This window comes from Malaya genurostris, chromosome 2, assembly GCF_030247185.1.
Source record: "Malaya genurostris strain Urasoe2022 chromosome 2, Malgen_1.1, whole genome shotgun sequence".
Classification (NCBI taxonomy): Eukaryota; Metazoa; Arthropoda; class Insecta; order Diptera; family Culicidae; genus Malaya; species Malaya genurostris.
In genome coordinates, this window is record NC_080571.1 from 196,449,481 (window position 1) to 196,471,469 (window position 21,989).

General features: G+C 37.0%; 1 protein-coding gene across 11 annotated transcripts in view; it reads left to right on the forward strand.

Annotated features, from left to right (window-relative positions):
• Nucleotides 1–21,989, forward strand: part of LOC131433166 (putative uncharacterized protein DDB_G0277255) — a 320,286-nt gene that overhangs the window by 195,104 nt on the left and 103,193 nt on the right. For all 11 annotated transcript variants that reach the window (XR_009230033.1, XM_058600033.1, XM_058600034.1 and 8 more), the window contains 2 exons: nucleotides 1,259–1,417; nucleotides 16,297–16,434. Coding sequence is in view for 10 of the 11 variants with exons in the window: in XM_058600033.1 (XP_058456016.1) it covers nucleotides 1,259–1,417; nucleotides 16,297–16,434 (297 nt within the window). In the remaining variant the exon portion in view is untranslated. The remainder of the gene's footprint in view (nucleotides 1–1,258; nucleotides 1,418–16,296; nucleotides 16,435–21,989) is intronic.

A 21,989-nucleotide genomic window follows, 5' to 3' on the forward strand; every position in this document is an offset into this window, starting at 1 on the left:
TTCTTATCTGTGTTCATGCTTTTATGATTCTAGGATTAGTTTGCGCTTGCATCCGCTCATCCGGAAGAGAACACATCGCAGACATTCATGCGATGACTAGCAAATTCAATCTTCACTCGTAATATGCGAAAACTATTTCGCTTCATTGCGTTATTGTTGCTTCTACACAGACGCTAACAAAAGATGGTAATCGATTATGCTTTCCTACTTCACGTAGATATGCCACTTTTGGACAATTTGGCTGATTGGTTTCGAAAAATGAATTTCTACTTACTCATGCATCTACATTCCGTGTGCTGTCGTGAGCATTACTGCAGGGAATAATCTTGTCGATGTCTGTCAGTACTAATGAAAACCACCCTTCGACAGACATCGTCATCCGACTGGCCTTTGGTTTGAATTCCTATCGTTCAGTAAACCATTCTGGAAATCGTCATATGACTCTAAATTGTCTGTGAGCAGTGAAATGTGTCATTAATCAATGATAGTTTTTCCACCCGGGATATCACGTAATGAGGAGAAAAGCAAATGTCATTCGTTCGGAAATTCCATTCGCTGCATCTGAAAAGGGACGTATCTGTCAAGCAGCGATGAATCCTTTAATACACTGAAGATGTCAATGCACCACTTTTCTCTTAAAGTGGGATGCAGTAAAAACAGGAAAAACGTGCGATCCACGAGTCCAATTCAAACCTGCACGAAAACTGATTGCGTCTGTTTCAATGATATCCGTGAATGAATTGCAGTAAGCGCAGATGCACTGCTCCACTAGATTTCGCGATGAAAAAATATTTCAATGGTTCTCACGTTTCGTTTAGTGTACCGAAAACAGTTTTGTTCCACGTTAAGTAAATCGATGGAAAACTGCAATCTAAAATACAAAATTCAATTCTACAGTAAATCCCAATGTATAAAAATGAGTGTTAATTACCATTCTGATTCCAGATTATATAGATATAAACCTCACTACTCATACACGAGATGCACGTAAAATAGTCATTAAACTAATGCTGGTTGAAAAGTTCACTCTGTACTATCATTTATCAATGCACTGACCAATGAAATGCGGACAAATGAATTCTTTTTCATGCACTATCATCTATTTCAATTGAACATAGTCTGCTTTTTTATAGAACAGCCCTACCCAATCATAATTTTACAAGGCAGTGCTCGTAATTACAATCCAATCACCGCGTGTGCTACTAATTGATTACAGAAATAATTATGTTTTCTTTATCTGATTCTTTCTCTCCTCCAGAACTACAGATGATGTTGAAAAATCACTGGAACTGCTGGACAAGGTCCTGTCCGAGTTCGAGGAAGAACAGGAGATCGCACACGCCCCGGTCGAACCGGACAGCCCCTCCCAGGGTCATCAGTCTGAGGATGATGGTTACATGAGCATGAACGGCCGGAGGTGAGTAACCAAATGATCCTTATTTTGTGTTATCTTTTTTAACAGCACTGCCCCCTCCGGGGTTTCCTCACAATTATCTAAGTACATATTGTTTCTGCACTTATGCACAAACTACATTTGCGAACTAAAGTGAGCACCCGTAAATCGAATCAGTTCGTAATAAAAGTTTTCAAAATAATAAATCCCACATAACGTAAACTTTTTTTACGAACCTTTTTCGTAAAATAAGGTTTTTGTATAACATGAAAATATGCAACAAAGCTTTATCCTGTATTTTTGAAACTGATTTGACGAATAAATGCCCGAAAACAATGCTTGAAGCCAATTCATAATCCTATAAGGCATCTGCCGGTTTCATCATTCAGTAATAGCCGTTCAACCGAGAAGGTTGTGTATAGAAGCGTACAGTTTAATAACGCTGGTTGGTTTACACGCGTTAAATACGACAACGGTTGAACTACAGGTAGAGACCTGTTGGCAGCAGCCGTTAAAACGTATAGTCGTGCTGCATAAGAGAGCCCTAGTGCTGGGCCAAGCTGGTGAAGGAAACAACAAAGGGCGTTTCCCAAACTCTACCCAGGCCGCAATATACAGCCACAAGTGCTGAGCAGGAGAGTGCAAAGGCACATCGAAGAGGAAGAGTGCAAAGGCACATAGAAGCAGGAGAGTGCAAAGGCACACCGGTGCGAAGGCACTTCGGTGCAGAAGCATATCGGTGCGGAGCACTAGGAAGAAGGAGACAAGACAACTCGGTCTTTCCACTGCCATACAACACGCAGGTATACACCGGTGACCTGCGCTGGTTACAGCTGGCGAAGACGAAAGCAAATCGGAATTCGAGTGGTGCTGGATGTCAGGTAGCAGTAGCATCACATCATATTCTATCGCTACAGTGAGCTTCAGCATTGTATCAACGTCCAGATACATCCAACAAGAACATCTAGAGCAACGAGGATCTACACGGCAGTGCAACGGAGATAGACAACAATTTCAAGGTAGAAGTTTTTTCTTTTCCTTTTGATTGAGTACTGTGTAGTGTTGGTTTCAAATTTTATTTTAAAGTTTAGTTAAAAATTTTAATGTAATGGATGAATCCATGGACGTAAATCCTAGCATGAATCCGATACCCCCACGAACGAAAAAATATCAGGAGAGCTCTTCTGGGCCTTGGATAGTCTTTTTTAGACGTATATCAAAGCCATTAAACATTTTTCAAATTAATAAAGGTTTGACATCACGATACTCTTCAATCAAAGAGATCATAAAAGTAAATAACGATAAAATTCGTGTTGTGGTAAATAATTTGAAACACGCGAATGATATTGTCTCTTCGGAACATTTCAATAAAGAGTATAAAGTTTACATACCCTCCAAAGATGTCGAAATTGACGGTGTTGTTACCGAAGCGAGTCTTTCGGTAGATGATTTACTCAAGCATGGTGTTGGTCGTTTCAAGAACTCTATGCTTGAGGGTGTGAAAATACTTGAGTGCAAACAACTGTACTCAGTAGTTCATGAAGAGGAAAAAAAAGTTTATCGCCCATCAGACTCGTTTCGAGTGACATTTGCCGGGTCTGCGTTGCCGTCCCATGTCTATGTCGATAAAATTCGCCTCCCTGTTCGGCTTTTTGTTCCAAATGTAATGAATTGTACGAACTGCAAAAAATTCGGCCACACAGCTACTTACTGTAGTAATAAACCAAAATGTATTAAGTGTGAAGGGCCTCATAAAGATAATGATTGCAACAAGGAAATTGAAAAATGTATTTATTGTGGGAATAGTCCTCATGATGATATTTCAGTATGCACTGCATTTAAAGTGCACAAAGACAAAATTAAGCTTTCTTTAAAAGCACGGTCTAAGCGCACATATGCAGAAATGCTTAAAACGGTCATTGATGTCCCCCCTTTGGAAACCGAAAACGGGTTTTCAAATCTAGAGGAACCAGAGGACTCTGACTCTGACGAAAATAGTGAAGGTAATTCGTTTATCACTACCCAAGGGTCAGTTAAGAGAAAGAAGTCTTCCTCCAAATTACCAAAAAAGACACCTAAAATTTCATCTTCAAAAAAAGATCCCCGTGTTAAACAAAAAAAGTCAAAACCAAAGACTGTGCCTCCTGGTTTGTCAAATTCACAAACCAATCCAGGATCTAGTACAGAAAAAGATAATAATCCAGTGGGCTCCATTTCACAGCCACCAACAGGATTACTGAAGTTTTCGGAAATTGTTGAATGGATTTTCTCAGCATTCAATATATCTGAACCCTTAAAGACCCTCATAATGGCATTCCTTCCAACAGCTAGAACCTTTTTGAAGCAGTTATCAGCTCAATGGCCAATTGTCTCAGGTTTTGTATCTTTTGATGGATAATTTATCACCCGTCGCAAATGATACAATCACTGTCCTGCAGTGGAATTGTCGAAGCATCATGCCAAAACTTGATTCATTTAAAATATTTATGCGAAACATGGCTTACTTCAAACATAGCTTTAAATTTTAATGATTTTAACATTATACGTCTCGATAGAGACTCTCCGTATGGTGGAGTGCTTTTGGGAATTAAGAAATGCTATTCCTTTTATAGATTAAACATCCCTTCAACTTCTAGTATAGAAGTTGTTGCTTGCCAAATAAACATTAAAGGCAAAGATATTTGCATAGCTTCCGTTTATATTCCTCCAAAAGCACAAGTTGGACAGCAACAGCTTAATGAAATGGTTGAAGCCCTTCCTGCACCACGATTGATTCTGGGGGATTTAAATTCGCACGGTATTATGTGGGGTTCCGTTTACAATGATAGCAGATCATCTTTAATACAAAACATTTGTGACAATTTTAGCATGACGGTATTAAATATGGGTAGCATGACACGGATCCCAAGACCTCCGGCACGCCCAAGTGCATTAGATCTATCTCTTTGCTCAACATCAATTCGACTAGATTGCACCTGGAAAATACTGCCTGATTTACACGGTAGCGATCATTTACCAATCATCATCTCAATTAGCAGTAGCAATTGCATTGCTACTTCCGCTAGTATTCCATATGATTTGACAAAAAATATCGACTGGATTAAATACCAAAGTAGTATCTCTAGTATTTTGAATTCAATGGAAGAGCTCCCTCCACTTGAAGAATATGACTTCCTCATTTGTTCGATTCTGGAGGCAGCAGAACAATCCCAAACTAAACGCTTTCCTGGGCCAACGACTAACAGAAGGCCTCCCAACCCCTGGTGGGACAAAGAGTGCTCAGAGGCTAAACTCGCAAAACAAAATGCTTGCAAGACGTTTCTAAAACGGGGAGGAGGAACTCCTCAGAATTTTGAAAAACTTATGGTTTTAGAAACCAAGTACAAGAGCATACTTCGAGCCAAAAAATGTAGCTATTGGAGACATTTTGTCGAAGGTTTGTCAAGAGATACCTCAATGAGCACTCTTTGGAACACGGCCAGACGAATGAGGAATCGTAACGTGGGCAATGAGAGTGATGAATACTCGAACCGATGGATATTTGACTTTGCTAGGAAAGTTTGCCCAGATTCTGTTCCTACGCAGAGCATTATACGGGAATCTCCTCCAAATAATGGTTTTAATAATAACCCATTTTCAATGATGGAATTTTCTATAGCACTCTTGTCTTGTAACAATAACGCTCCAGGGTTGGACAGAATTAAATTCAACTTGGTGAAGAATCTGCCCAACCTCGCAAAAAGACGTTTGTTGGAATTGTTCAACAAGTTTCTTGAGCAAAATATTGTTCCACCTGACTGGAGACAAGTGAAAGTTATCGCCATTCAAAAACCGGGGAAACCAGCTTCCAATCACAACTCATATAGACCCATTGCGATGTTGTCCTGCATCAGAAAATTGTTCGAAAAAATTATTCTACGACGTCTCGACACTTGGGTCGAGACGAACGGTTTGTTGTCAGATACTCAGTTTGGCTTCCGTAGAAATAAAGGGACGAATGATTGCCTTGCATTACTTTCGTCTGACATCCAAATTGCCTTCGCTCAAAAGCAACAAATGGCATCTGTATTTTTAGACATTAAAGGAGCATTTGATTCAGTTTCCATTGATGTTCTTTCAGACAAGCTTCACCAAAATGGACTCCCAGCGGTTATAAATAATTATTTGCACAACCTTTTGTCAGAGAAACACATGCATTTTTCACATGGCGATTTGGCAACACTCAGAAATAATTACATGGGTCTCCCGCAAGGCTCATGCCTCAGTCCGCTCCTCTATAATTTTTACGTAAATGACATTGACAGCTGTCTAGTAACCCCATGTACACTAAGACAATTGGCAGATGATGGCGTGGTTTCAGTTACTGGACCCAAAGCTATTGATCTGCATAAACCATTGCAAGATACCTTAGATAACTTGTCCGATTGGGCTGTTCATCTTGGTATCGAATTCTCTGCGGAGAAAACAGAGTTAGTCGTCTTTTCAAGAAAGCATGATCCCGCGCAGCTTCAGCTCCATATGATGGGAAGAATGATCCAACAGGTTTTAACTTTTAAATACCTCGGGGTGTGGTTCGATTCCAAATGCACGTGGGGAGGACACATTAGGTTTCTGATAACAAAATGCCAACAAAGAGTAAATTTTCTTCGAACAATAACAGGGTCTTGGTGGGGTGCTCATCCGGAAGATCTAATAAAATTGTATCAGACAACGATACTTTCAGTGATGGAATATGGATGCGTTTGCTTTCGTTCCGCTGCAAACTCTCATATTATCAAACTGGAGCGAATTCAGTATCGTTGTTTGCGAATTGCTTTAGGGTGCATGCATTCGACACATACAATGAGTCTTGAAGTTCTGGCGGGAGTTCTTCCATTAAAAGATCGATTTTGGGAGCTTTCATCACGCCTGCTAATAAGATGTGAGGTGCTGAATCCCATGGTAATTAATAATTTCGAACGACTAGTCGAGCTTCGATCTCAAACAAAATTCATGACAGTATATTTTAACCATATGTCACAGGAAATCAACCCTTCAAGATATATTCCTATCCGTGTCAGCCTCCTAAATGTCCCTGACTCAACTTTATTTTTCGATACATCCATGCAGCGCGAAGTGCGTGGAATCCCGGATCATCTACGTTCGACGGAAATCCCAAAAATATTTTCAAGTAAGTTCAGGCATATTGACTCTGAGAAAATGTTTTACACGGACGGATCGCGAATTGAAGAAGCGACAGGGTTTGGTATGTTCAACAATAATGTTTCGGCCTCATTTAGGCTTCAAGAACCTGCATCTGTTTATATAGCAGAGCTAGCAGCAGTTCATTATAGTTTGAGTGTAATCGTCACATTAATTCCAAACCATTATTTCCTCTTCACAGATAGTCTGAGTGCAATTGAAGCCATTCGCTCAAACATGACTGGCAAGACTGAACCGTTTTTCCTGGGCAAAATAAAACAGTGCCTGAACGACATATTGAACAATAATTATCTAATCACTATAGTCTGGGTCCCGGCTCATTGCTCCATTCCTGGCAATGAAAGAGCCGATATTTTAGCCAAACGTGGTGCTATTGAGGGTGAAATTTATGAGAGACCAATTGCTTTCAACGAATTCTATAGCTCGTCTCGCCAAAGAACACTTGCCAGCTGGCAAGCTTCTTGGGATAAAGATGATCTGGGTCGGTGGATGCACTCAATTATTCCGAAAATATCGACAAAGGCATGGTTCAGGGGACTGGATGTGAGTAGGGATTTCATTCGTGTGATGTCCAGACTCATGTCCAATCACTACACGTTAGATGCACATCTCCTTCGAATTGGGCTCTCCGAGACTAATCATTGTGCTTGTGGCGAAGGTTATCGAGATATTGATCATGTCGTTTGGACATGCGTGGAGTATCGTGATGTCAGATCTCAACTAATAAATTCTTTGCGTACCCAAGGTAGACTATCCAATATCCCAGTTCGAGACATTCTTGCTTGTCGTGACCTTTCATACATGAAACTTATTTATCATTTCATAAAGAAAACTGGAGTTTCAATTTAATAAAGGCCCCTTTCAAGACTTAGTTCTGATCCCAGCTGCGTGCATGAGTTCAACCAATAGCTAAATTAGAATAAAAATAATGTAATGATACAAACAAACTCGAAACAGTTTATGAAATTATTAACAAAATGTCTGAAAATAACAGCTTATTTTATAATTTATAGAAGTTAATCGTTTGGTTCAAATAATATTTCCGAGTAGATTTCATAATTAATGACGAGTTACCTAAGATGATATTTAAGTAATAAGAGAATATGTTTTAATAAATGCAAAACGTTGTGACTATGTTAGAATTAAATTAGGATAAGAATATTATGTAAAAGTGATGCTACGGCGAAGAAAAACTTATGTAAACTGCCTTAAGAAATAAACGTATTTATGAAAAAAAAAATCTGCCGGTTTCATGAAATTCCTTAAACACCCTCACAATATCGGAACGGATTTGATGATTTGATCTTATAAATCGAGATTTAGGTCGTTTCGAAATCCAAGATTCCTTTAAAATCCATACAATATGCGTATTTTCGGAACGGATTTGATAAGTGTTGTTTCTCAAGTAATATTAATGATACCAGAGGTCGCCATATTGGACAACGGAACGACCTCTAACATCATTTTCCGGCATTCAATCATCAAATCAATTCCAGAAATACTAATATTGTGAGGGTTTTCAAGAAAAATCAATAAACCGGAAGTCGCCATCTCGATTTAGAAACGACCTAAAACATCGTTTTATAAGATCTAATCATCGAATCTGTTTCGATTATGTAAGTGTGTTTAAGTATTTAAGGATTCCATGAAACCGGAAGGTGCGATTGGATTATGAATTGGCTTCAAACATTCTTTTCGGGCCTTTATTCGTCAGATCAGTTTCAAATATACTGGATTCAATTGTTTACATATTTTCATGTTATGCAAAAACCATATTTTACGAAGACGGTTCGCAAAAAAGTTTTTTTAATGTGGAGTTTATCATGTAAAAAAATATTGCGTTATTTTTTAATTGGTTAGTAAAAAGAGTTATGGCAATCGAATAGTTCGTAAAACCCCTTCTTAATCCACCTAGTGGTTCGATAATACCTTTCTCTTTCTTCAAAATAGTCTCATGATTTTTTTATCTTTTTATAAAATAATTTCTGACACTAAACCCTTTTAGTCCACTTAGTGAAATTTTCATAGATCTTAAAAAAATCACCCTCCTCCATATGGTGATGATACATGAAATTTCCGAAATCGAAAAAAAAATTTTGATGCCAAAAGTCTTAGAATTGCATGAAACGTCGAGATTTAGTGCCATCTTGAAAAAAATTTTGTTAATAAAAATCGACTTTCTGGGACTTTTTTTTCAGATGACACTAAACTTCAACGTTTCATGCAATTCTAAGACGTTTGACATAAAAAAAATTCAATTTCGGAAATCTCTTCCCCCCTATTATAATTTTTCAAGCTCGAAAATTTTCAAACCTTAACCGCCGGGTAGCACCCCTTTCCTATGTCCGATTTAGGTCAAAGACTGGAAACATGGCATGGAGACTTTTTTCGAGGTGCTTAAACTTTTGAACAATAGAGGTTTAGAGGTGATCCCAAAATATTGGCATCCTCATGTACATTAGAGCGATAAAAAACAACGTATTTTGTCGGTTACTTCACTTATACCATTATATCTCCGGAACCAAAAGTCACAACCATTTGATATTCGAGCTGGATCAATGGCCCAATAGTAGCTTTCAAACGAGTCTAAGCCTGTTAAAATCTTGTTATTTGTAGTTTTCAAACGAGCCATAGTTTGTTAAAATCAGTTCAACCATCTCTTAGAAAATTGAGCGGTAAAAATATCTTCGAAAAGTGAACACACAGACATTTTCCTATCTCGTCGAACTGAGTCGAATGGTATATAACACTATGGGTCTCCGAGGCCTCGTTCGAAAGGCGATTTTTTCCAGCAATTCTAATACCTTTCTATGGAGAAAGGTAAGAAAAAAGATTTCGAAAATCGAGGTTTGAGTGTAACCAAATCCAAAGTTGTTCACTGGAACAATAATTGGGACAATACAATTCTGTATTTGTAATTTTTTATCTGCTAGTTATCATCGCGATATGAGCTAAACACATCGTTATTTTTTTCGATAATAGATGTTTTAGCCTTGTGGTCATTCGCCTCTTCGTACCAGAAAAAATCTTTGACCGTATGTGCAGGGTTGGGAATCATCGACTTACCCATCGCGCTATACTCATCATAAGACTCGTCGTGAAATACTCAATTGAATCACGAATACGAGTTAAAATAAGAGACGAAGAAGGCCGTTTCTTGAACAAGCAACCCTGAAGATACTACCATAGTTGAGCTTTTTTCTGACCAAAGCTAATTTTATAACGACCAGAGAATTAATCAAAATAAATGACAGGTGATGATGTTGAAATTCTTTGTTATGCACACAAGGATACTGGCATCTATCATGGATTAAAAATGAAAACCTTGTGCTGAGAAATAAGACTGCCTATGTCGCGCACAGCAAAATCTAGCAAAGGTTCATAAGCCACTTCATTTTTATTTGTCAATATAGAGATGTAACAAACACTATTTCAATGTCATTGTGTATATTTTGACATACGGTTAGCTAACATTAAAGTCTTGTTTCGAAAATGGAGTCGAAAGAAAACGAGTGCGTGAAATAATGTTGCAAAATCCGTCTTGGCCGCATCGTGATAGAGCAAACTCACTTGGAGTTCGTTCAAGGTAAAAAGTCCCAAAAAGCGCGTAGCCTGTGTTACGAATTACTGACAAACTCTGACTACATGGTTATGGATTAACAGCACTACAAGGAAATACCTGGTCTTGAGTTTTATCCCGTTATAAGGTCGACGACTATTCCAAGTCAAAAAAGTGGTAGAAATTCCCTAAAACGTACCTGGTTTGGCAGGCTATGTGTCGCTGTGGTTTAGAGAAAAAATGTTCATAACTACAAATAATAGCCAACAAGTTCGCGTTAGATGATACTTTCCAGATCATTAAAGGGTGTACTGTCGCCCGAGTTGGCGGTTCAATGCATAGAGCACTGCTTTTACGAGCTAGTTGTCGTATGCTCGAGCCCCGATCTGGAAGGATTCTTAGTGTCAGTAGTATCAAAGAACCAGCCATGCTATGGTTCTGTACGCTATAAATCGGATGCGAGGTCTGTTGAAACAAAAGGTCAAAGGAATGTCATACCAAGGCTTTACTTTGTTTACTGCTTAAAAACAACAAATTTTAAGGAAATAAAAAGGAACAATTAATGTTAATGTTAGATTTGGCATCGTTAATTTAATTTATTTCGAATTTCTATCCGCATGCGCTAACATTGGCCTCAACCCAAGTCATAAGATGAATGACCTCAAAATCGTCAGTTGTTAGCATGCTTTCTTTATTTGTTCTACATTTTTCACTACTATAGGTTGTTCTATGAGGTGCTCATTCATAATGGCGAAGTACTTTTATATTGGGCGCAATTGTTAAGTGTTTGGTGGGTCTTTCGCATAGAAATTGATATTATTCGCTTTTCACCTCTCTAACACATCTTTCGTGTAGTGGCATGATGCCAAATCCTACTAGAACATCGACCGAAGTCGCTTTTGGAGACAATCTGTTAGATACACCTGACCATTTATGGTGCGGTGTCTTGTAGAAATAAAAGGTATACTTCGTTTTCCACAAGTACAAACTGCTTGACAAATTGAGAATTTTGATGGCGAACTTTTCTGTGTCCGGAGGTATTTGGATACATCACACTTATCTTTGGCAGTCAAATACAGATTTTCTGGAATCTGGTTGAATTCCGCCCTTCACATATGTCTCGTCATCCATTAGACAGCAGTGTGGCTTCGTCAACTTCTGGTCGTACAACTTCCGGGCACAGCTATTTGCGACCGTATTCTGTTTCTCGTCGCGGTTTGTTGGCTTCTGAACCCTCAACCTTCAACGGATCTTCTCTTCCGATCAACAGTCAGACTTTCATCTAACGGTTTTTCTGATACCAAACACCGTGGAATTTGCGATTCCCAATCTTTTTCTCGACGTTTTATGCAATTCTAAAACCTTTGGCATCAAACAAAATTTTTCGATTTCGGATTTTTCATTTTTCAAAATCGAAAATTTTCAAAACCTAATCGCCGGGCTTTTTGCATAAACTTTCAAAATTAGAGGTGATCCCAGAATATTGGCACCCTTATATATATATATATATATATATATATATATATATATATATATATATATATATATATATATATATATATATATATATATATATATATATATATATATATATATATTTAAGCGGTAAAAAACAACGTGTTTTGTCGGTTACGTCACATCATATCTCCATTTGCACCCTTTTATTTTAAACTTATAACTTCTGACTACTTGCACATTATGCGGACATATAAACAACAATGGAAAGCTAAAGTCCCTAGCTATCAACTGATTGACAAACTAAGTTGACTCATTTAATTCAAAAAACTTTATTGTCAATTTAGTAAAGTGATAAATGTTGGCCATTTCAAAAAAGGTGTTCGGTTACCGGCATCCCAAGAAAATTCGCTAAAATGGAAAAATATAAGTAGACTGTAATTATTCGAAGAAAAAAAGGAATTTATTCTTTTCGGAACAAAAGTTTTGGACAAAAGTCTTCATTATCTGATGGTGACTTCTTAGTCGATGATTTGGATGGTGACGCCTTTGATTTTTTGATTTGGTCGGTCGTTTTTTCTTACTCGGAGCATCTGCTGTATGAACAGCTAGATGTTTGGCCAAAACTTTGGCTTGCTTTGTCTCTCTGCATCTCTGTATATGACCGACAATTTTTCATGATTTGTCGAAAAAATGGGAATCGAACACCTTGGGAGGCCGGTAACCGAAATCGGTAGACATTTTGAAAATGACGAAAAAAATTTTGGTTGCGAAAATTTTGTTAGCATTCGGTATCAAATCACGTAAAAGATCGATTTCACCTCATAAACATTCAATCCTCTCTCCTTTCCGCTCTTCAATTTATGATACTATAAAAAAAAAAGTCAGAAAAAACTTTTGAGTTGATTTTCACGCAATTAAAATTTGTTTTGAGCACAACAAAAAGTACAAGCGCCAGTTTGCTTTGGTATTCGGAACAAAAAGAAAGTATTGCTATTACACCCACATGACATTTGTCGGAATGACGCTATCTGCTTTCTGTCAAAGTTACGGTGGGGTGCCGGCAACCGAACACTGCCGGCAACCGAACACCTTCCCCTAGCATCAGAGGACTAGTCTAAAGTTTATGAAGTTCAGATATAGGATACAGATAGTTTTAGTGTTTTTTCATGTTGTTTTTATTGAAAATAAAATATGTGAAATATAATTCAACATCTCAGAAAATAAAAAAGAGTCGAGTTGATTGGCTCACTGGTTTATTTTTTATAGTTTTGTGTGATCGGACAATTCGAGAGCCTGTCCTTCAAAGTTTAGGCGCTTCAAAGGAAAAGCTTAGCGATAGTAAATTCAAATAACAAATATATCTTTGAATGTATTCAAACGCGACTTGGAAACTGTGCAATTATGTTCTCGGAAAAAAATGAAAGCAAAAATCGATGTGTCATAGAGACAGTTCAAATAAATATGTAAGATGACTCGAACACGTGGATTGTTTTGATAGTATGAATCTAAACATATTCTACCAATATGACGAACTCGATTTAGATTTTTGTACTCTGCAAAGTTGATTATTTGGTTCTTCCTTCCATCATGTATCTGATCTGATCTGATTTTTTTATTGAACGTTTTATCTAATATTATTACACACACCAATCCCAAATCTACAGAAAAAAGAAAAGAGTACGGCTACTAGATTTGGTTAAGTTATTTACACAGCAAGATAAGAGTCTATTACTAGAGGGATTCAACGTCTCTTCCAGGGGTAAATAAATCCTTGTATCCTTGTATATGATGTGATGTGAAGTGAAGCCACCATCAGTTCAAGGACTTGCCAGTGGATGCGGGTAGACTTACAGTAGCCCCGATATGACTCATCCATTCACCTTCTTACTATAGCTGTTACCGAAAAGCGAACAAAAAGGGTTGGGCGGATACGTAAGTAGAGTCACTTACTCGTATTCCGCGGGAATAAAAGATGCTCTTCCAACCATAATATCCAGTGCATGGATGAAGCATATCGCTATACATGCTTGAACCCGCCTGATGGTTTGTTTGAGAAGGGCGCGTCAGACTCATTTCAAACCTTCAGAAGGAAACAAGTTTCCTTCAAGTGACTTGTGCTGGCTATCCACAATCCCTCGTCCAGTCATCAATTCGTCCGATGCCCTGATGCTCCCTCCCCTTTACGCCCCCGTGCAAAATGTTTTATATTGATAAATACAATGAAACATAGTGTAATGAAATTAATATAACATAAAATGATATAATAGATTACGAAATAATATAATACAATGTCATACAATATAATATAATATAAAACATGATATAAAATAACAGTTAATGTGAAGTGTCAGTTATGCTCTTCTGTCTTCGCAATACTGCAGGAAGTAGAGTATTTCTCTTCCAATAACAATAATAATATCCACATCTATAAAAATATTATATGTTATTATTATTGATGACAAATTAATAATAATAACAATCAATATAATAATGAAAATAACAATAAAAAACAATATAATACAGTACAATGAATTATATAATAAATAATAGAATAAATAAAATGATATGTTGCGATATGCTATGATATTATATTACTTGAATTTATATGTCATTTCTCATCCTCTCATTCTGCCATCAACGCATTCCATCGACCAATTGTCACCACAGACACACGTGTAGGCATGAAACAGGAACCAGTGAGGACCAAGCTCACCTTGTGACGACCTTGATATTTAGTTGAAAGTTACTTTAAAAATGATAACTTATAAGGAAAACAAATTTATATTTTGCGCAGAGGTACGTAGTATTACTCATAATAAACCCTACAATATAATATAATATAATACAACATAAAGCGATACAATATAACATAATATAATAGAAATATAATATAATATAATACAATAAAATATAATATAATATAATACAATATAATATGATATAATGCAATGCAGTATAATACCATACAACATAGTATATATTAACATAAAATAGTGTAAGACGATAATATATGAAATAATATGCTATGATACAATATAACAGGTAATGTCGCAGTGTAAGTTACGCTCTTCTAATAATAATAATAATAAAAATAATAATACATGATGTAATAAACAACACAATTATATGTTGTAATATACTATGATAAACACTGCACTTTAGGATGGGCTTCAACCTACAAGCCATTTCGCACCCTCTCATTCTGCTACTAACGCAGAAGGCGATAGCACCCAGTCGACGCCGTTCTATTGACCAAATGTCATCATAGACGCTCGGGGAGGCATGAGATAGGGACTTGTGAGGACTTAGTTATCTCACCATTTGACGACCATCCTTGTATCCTTGTATATGTGCTCACATGGACTATTTTGAACTACCGATGGCATCAAAATTTTCTTTCCTTCTTGCGAATTACTCGAATTTCTAGCGCACTATCCGCGAATCAACCTGCTTACACGTTGAGAGCTCCACCGGCAGTGACACTACTTTCAACAAACAAAATGCAATGACCAACATGATTTTAATAGTAAGGTCATTTTAAAATTGGACGTACGCCATCATGACGAAATAATTTTTTTTTGTTAACTTGACCTAATTTACTGATTTATCGATATAATTTATATAAACATTTTATCGTACACACACCCTAAAAAATTTAGCTAACCATTCGGTAAGTGTGCAATTTAAAAAATGTGCACATTTTTCGTGCACTAACTGGCGGCAAAGAAAAATCAATTCAACCTCGAAGTCTCGCGATATAATGTGTCGTAAACATTTGCTTCCTTTTAACGCAACCAGAAAGGAGCTATTGCATAGCCCGCATACCAGGACGGCGACCGTTTATGGCTTTCCAAACAATCTTTCGGGAGCACTTATAGCACACTCAAATTTTATCGCTTTACAGCCAGAGGCGGTCAGAAATCACTTGCTGTCGAGGGAAAATACAGCAGACAGCAATGGCATACAGTGTCAAGTCACTGCCAAAGAACAGTAATAAAATGTGTCTGTCAATTTTATAAAGTGACAGTACATGAATTTCGATGTTCTTTCTCCGCGATTCGTGGATAGTGAAATCACTTACTTCAATTGTGCGTACGCACCCTTTGTTTCAAATTATTGATATGTTTTATTTTCCAGGAAGTCGCACTATCGATATAGATAATTTTCAATGTCTTTTTCATTTTTTATGTCAACACATTCCACATCGAGGAAATTACTTTCAACTTACTTCTACCCACACCGAATTTAAAGCAGCTTATTTCCTGTATTGACAATATTTCTAGGGAATAAAGTCTAACCCTATCATATCTGCATATGAACATGATGATCCGTCTAGCTGACAACCGACGTGGTGCAATGATAATAGAATTTCTCCCGGTGTAGAACAAAATGTAAACTCGAACGATGGAAATGGATCCACAGATCGGCATGTTTACTTCAACCGTATACACAAAATGATAGCTTTATACATTTTTACATATCCCGAAGCTGAACACATTATTTATTTCCATGGCTGATTCGCTGACAGAGATTCAACGATCCCAGCCGGAGGCAAAGCCTAGACTCGATACATAGAGCACACATAGATGGCAGCAGAGTCTGGCTGACTCATAGTGTTTACCTTTACCCAATTGCTCTTTCATGCTTTTTTTCTTATTTTTCTACCCATCTCCTGTCTCTCTAGGGCAAAATTCGTACCTGATTTTCAACCAACTGACGAGGCGAATGTTCCCTTGCTTCCACTTCCGGTGCCACCGGACGGCAAATACTCACCGCCATCGCCTGAGGAAGCAGAACGAATCATTTCCAATTTGCTGCCAAGGTATGTATGTTTAAAAGTATGAACTTACAGTGGAAAATTCAGAGCATAAATATAAAGCTATTTCAGGTAGTTTACTGTTTTTCGCTTTATTAAATGCTGCTGTAATGGTAGTGATATTCTGGTCTGTGCAATTTAAAACGTCACCGATTTTTACTTCAGCCTATAGCTATTCGAACGTAAAACCATCGCAATTTTCGATAATCGATTAGTTGGTTAAACTCATTTATACGACTGGCTATTCGTTGAAAAGAAAAACTGTTTGCTTCGAATAGTACTACTATATCAATACAAGTTCGGAATTTGAAAGGCGACCAAATCAAATACCTCTATAACCAAGAAGATATTGAATTAAAATTCTAGCTTTACTATAATAATTAACACCCCTCCAAAAATGCGGAACTATTTCAACTCCCAATAGACTTGAGTTTCACTGTATTCAATAAGTTTCGGCACTCCGAAAAGGATACTCATATATGCCAATCTCTCATAACATATGGCTAGGTCCCAATGTACAAGCGCCAACACTTCTTTACAGTAGATCTTCAAAAACTGCTCCCTGTCTATTAATCGTTGCTTTACAGTATTTTAATTAAAACTTGAGTGCTACTCCGTAAAATAGTTAAATTTCTCCAGTTTGAACAAAATCTCGAACCTTCCTCTTAAGGGGAGGGTAGGGTCTAACCCTTTTGAAAAATCATTTATTTTTTTCTTTGTATTTTCGTATAGTAAAACATTTCAAAAATATTCTGTGAAATTTTCAAGCTTATCGGAACAAAACTCAGCAAGCTATGGGCCTTTATCTACGTTTATCTCATACTCCGAAGAAATAAGAACTCGGCGCATAGACTTCTGCTTTGCTTGACTTAAAAACTTGAAAAAACATTCTTGAAATGTGTCATTATAACCAATTATAAAAGAAAAAATATGATTTTTTTGAAAATATTAGACCCTACGGGCTCCCTTGAGTAGTAAATTGTTTCCAGTGATTTTATAGACAAAAAACATTAAACGCGTTTTTCTCGAAAGCAGGTTTTCAATGTCCGTGTCCATCGTCATTAAAAACTACTTCATCAATTTTGTTCAAATTTTGCACACACTTTCTACATATAATAGACCAGATCCCACGTTTTCCTTTTCGTTGTTTGTTACTTTGGGGAGATTTTTCAGCAACAAAATGGCAAATTTTTTCGTGAAAAATCGTAGTTTTCACTTAGAACAACTACCAAAAATTCAAAAAATAAAAAAAATCAATCAGAAACGTTGGGGTGTAGAAAAATTTCTACTCTAACTTTGCTGCTTTGATTTGTTCACTTCTGATTAGTCTGCGCTGAGATACAGTGGACACCGCAAATCATGATTTTTAGGAAGCGTCCTCAAAAATACCTCTTCACCGACTTATTTCTCAATATTTTTCCACGAAAAGATCACAAAATGTTGTTCAAATGATACTTTTTAACATGCAAAACATTTGGACCCTCCTCCCCCCCTCGTCAGAACACGGTCGTACAAGAGCGCCACGCTTTTTGACCACGAAATTTTGCTCCATGTACCGAATCGCATGTTTAGTAACTCCTGGTCCGACTTGTATCCTCTCCTGGTAAGGATGTTCCGCGCCGTTTGATAGTTGCCGTTGTACCTTCTAGCCACATCTCGGATCGAAATGTAGCAGTTGGTTTTAACGCATCTCAACACCTTGCTGTGCAACTGACGATCCCTGGCTCCAGTTTTTTTTTGTAGGTCCGCTGATTCCTTTCGACATCCAGAGTTTCCTCGTAAATTTTAAGCACACAACAAACTATTGTTATCGGCATTTTGGCCCTTTAACATGTTTAGAACCACTCCGCATTTTCCATGTGCTCAATATTTCTTTTTCTTTCAAGTTTCATTTGATGTTATTCCTAAACGCGATCGTTTACTTTCATCAAACTTGCATCAGTTGTTCTCTATAAATTGTAAACCCAATACTAGAGGCTTGCTAGCGAGGCTCGCGGGGGGTGTCTCAATTAAGTTTTAGTTATCTATCTAGGCTTTTCTAAAAGAAAAATCAAAAATAAAGACGACAGAGCGATCGTCAATAACAATCGCGTCTTTATTATAAAGGGTGTACGGAATCAAATCGTATCACAAGAAAATATTTGGCAAAATTAATCGATTCAACCGGTCATCTTCGAACTTTCATGGAAACAAATCGAAGATACACATTTGTTTTAGTCAATTTCAATACTATGTCCAAATACATGAACCTTCCTCTTAGTACCAATCATAAGGTGTTGTACAACGTTTAAGTCAACTTTTTTTTTGCTTGGAAATCCATTTTCCTTCATATCTAGTTGCGATTTTACTACCTTAGGAAGTTTCCGAAGCGTCTGCTTCATGATGACCCAGTACTTCTCAATAGATCGAAGTTCCGGTGTGTTTAGAGGATTGAAGTCCTTTGGAACGAAATTGATCTCATTAGCCTTGTTCCACTCCAAAACATCTTTTTTTTTCTAGAAAAGCATAGGGCCATTGTGTGACCTTAGATGTGGAATTAGACGCTTTTAAGACATTCTTGGAGCACACCTGCCCGTAGATCGCTCCGGTTGTCACAAATAGAGTGTTCCGCTTTACACATGAGTTAGTTGCTTGCCAAATCAGGTATTTTTTGCCAAACTTTGATCTCTTTTGCTTTCTAACATCTTCAGGGATATCAAACTTATGATGAGCAGTGGAAACCCGGCGTGAATTTTCCATTTGTGATCCCTTCAATTATACGGAAATCCGATTTGGCAACTTTGTACCTTTTTTATATATATAAAAAATAGGTATAAAATTCGCTCAAACTTTAGAAAAATTTTCCGAGGCCCCAATATACCAATCGATTCAGCTCGACGAACTGAGCAAATGTCCGACTGGAGATGACCGATTTTGATCAAAATAGTCACGAATGAAAGGTCTCCCCGTCACCCTGATCGCTATTTAATGGTTTTGAGATCGAATGTTTACTTTTTGAGTTTTACAGTTGAGTTTTTCATGTCAAAATTTTCAGTTTTTGACAATATCTGTCACAATTGACCTTGAAAACAGAATATTATTTTAGACTTAGATTCCGCATGGTAATAGCTATCCAACATTTTTTTAACGGAGATACCGATATTATTGTTTAAACAACTTTTCTCCTTATTCCAGCAATAAGAATTTTGAGCGCTTTTGACAAAGTAATGTTTGGGAGCAACGTGGAACACGATTTTTTATACAATTGTTTCTAGGTACCAAAAAGACTGTGTACAGCATACCTTTTCGTGAAATTTTGCCTCGGACCGATTTTAGCACGGTTCATTTTTGCAATATAATTGTTCGAATATGACACATGTAAACCAAATAATTTTCGAGTTGAAAGCAATTCCATAACCATATTGATTCAAACTACTTACAGCAATAAATTCTGGAATAACATAACATTCATATACCATTCGAATCAGTTCGTCGAGATCAGCAAATGCGTGTGTGATAAATAATTTCACTCAATTTTTTCGGAAATAACTCAACCGTGTTCTACAAACTCAGATTCATAAGGAAAGTCGTATGCTCCCAAACAAGGTTACTGAATTACGTTTGGATCCGACTTCTGGTTCCGGAACTACAGGATGATATGTGAAACGAAATTAAGATTCAAATGAAATCTAAGAATCATCTAAGATTCAAATGAAAAGTTTTAAGATTCTATAAAACATATTGCTTTTCAGTCAGATCCAAGTTCCGGTTTCGGGGATACAGGGTGATTAGTATGAAAATGTCTATTTCACATAAATTAATCAGGTTTATCGGGTTTGCAGATTTGAATAGTATATAACCAAATAAACTTATTTCAGTTTTAGTGGTATTCAGTTTTCGATTCGGATTTATTTCACACTACGATTTCTCAAAGATGTCTACACTGATTTTCAAACATTTTGAAACAAATGTAAACTATACAGCTGTTCAGGTGAATTTATCTGACTTCGGCTACACCGATTTTAGAATACCGGTTCCAGTATCGAATCGTGTCTCAAAGTTCAATCGTTTTCTCGAAAAAGGCCAAATCGAATTTCAAAAACAAAAATTCAAATTAAAAGGTTTATGGTCCCATACAAAATTAATGAATTTTATCCGATTCTGAAATTACAGGGTGATGAGTTTTCAAAATTCATACCGATATAGAAGATGACAATCCAGAAAAGCTTTAAAGTTGACCCCGTTCTGGTAGTACCGTAAATAACCGTCAACTCTAAAGCGGAACTTATTTCGACATCTCATGAAATGTTCAATCGATTATACAGGGTAATGAGACATTACAGGGTAATGAGTGAATTGAACTTTATACTGCCGCTTGGAACGACGGTCGTTAAAATAATGTAATGGGAAGTAAAACACCGAAGAATATTAATGCAAAAAACACATGCGGATGATGAAAAAGGTATCATCTCACTGCTAGGTGGATTAATCACGTTTCTTCCTTCCTATCTGGATTCGGACTTTCAAGGTACAAGTTCAAAATTATTTTGCGTCCCTGCTGTTCTTCCGACTGCATCTGCACAACGGTTGCAAAACTACTACTGTCACTTACACAATGTAAACATTACACATTGAACTAGTTTCACCCATTTCAATTTTAACTGAAAATACCCAATGGGTAGAAAGTTACAGCCATTTGAATGTGATGCAATTTGATTCCGTAAACCCTTCAATACCGTCTGTATATATTCGAAAATTTATTGTAAAATCTTTTCTTTACGAAACTGTTTATTTTTTTGTTCATATTCTTTAACGGGCCAATTATTACAATCCGACTATAACATAGAAAAACACGTATAAAGCTATATAGGTACAAAATGGTGGTATGGGACACGAACGAGACATTGTTACTTACATTTCGAACAACTTTGTTGGAATTGTTTGTGAAAAGTAAGTCATTCGTTCACATTAACACACAGCAAGTGCCTACCTGCTGACCACAAGTAACTTTCAAAATTGAATGAAACAACCTCGTCTGTATTGAAAAGTCAGAGCACACAACAATCTATTCCACGAGCACTGGTAGCGTAAGTTGTCTATGTTCTGTTTTTATCCAACAAACAAATTAATTCTAAAGTTTGTTTTCAAACAATACTGGACACACTTTCCATCTACAATGTACACTCGTAGAGTGCAAAATAAACTAGCACTGGTCGTGACTAGTCAACAATAAAAGTAAAGTCAACTTCAATATTCCAATAAAGGAAAAACAGCCTTTATGGATCTAAAGTTTTTATGTTACTGCATTCAACAACTAATTCATTAAAACATGGCAAATCTGCCATAGAACTTAACCCCTACTGTACACCACGCGTCTCCATCAGAATGTGACGTTATATGGAGCAATTTTTCATCATAAAAGTTACTCAGTAACCGATACCTTGCGAACCAACAGAAAAGGGTAAGGCAAATTAGTTGCCATTTCCTACCAATCTCAATCACTCCCCCGGAGTGTTCCTTATGATAGCCATAAATCGTGATCCCAATCACAATAAAGCAGTTCACTAAGCAATTGTTGACAA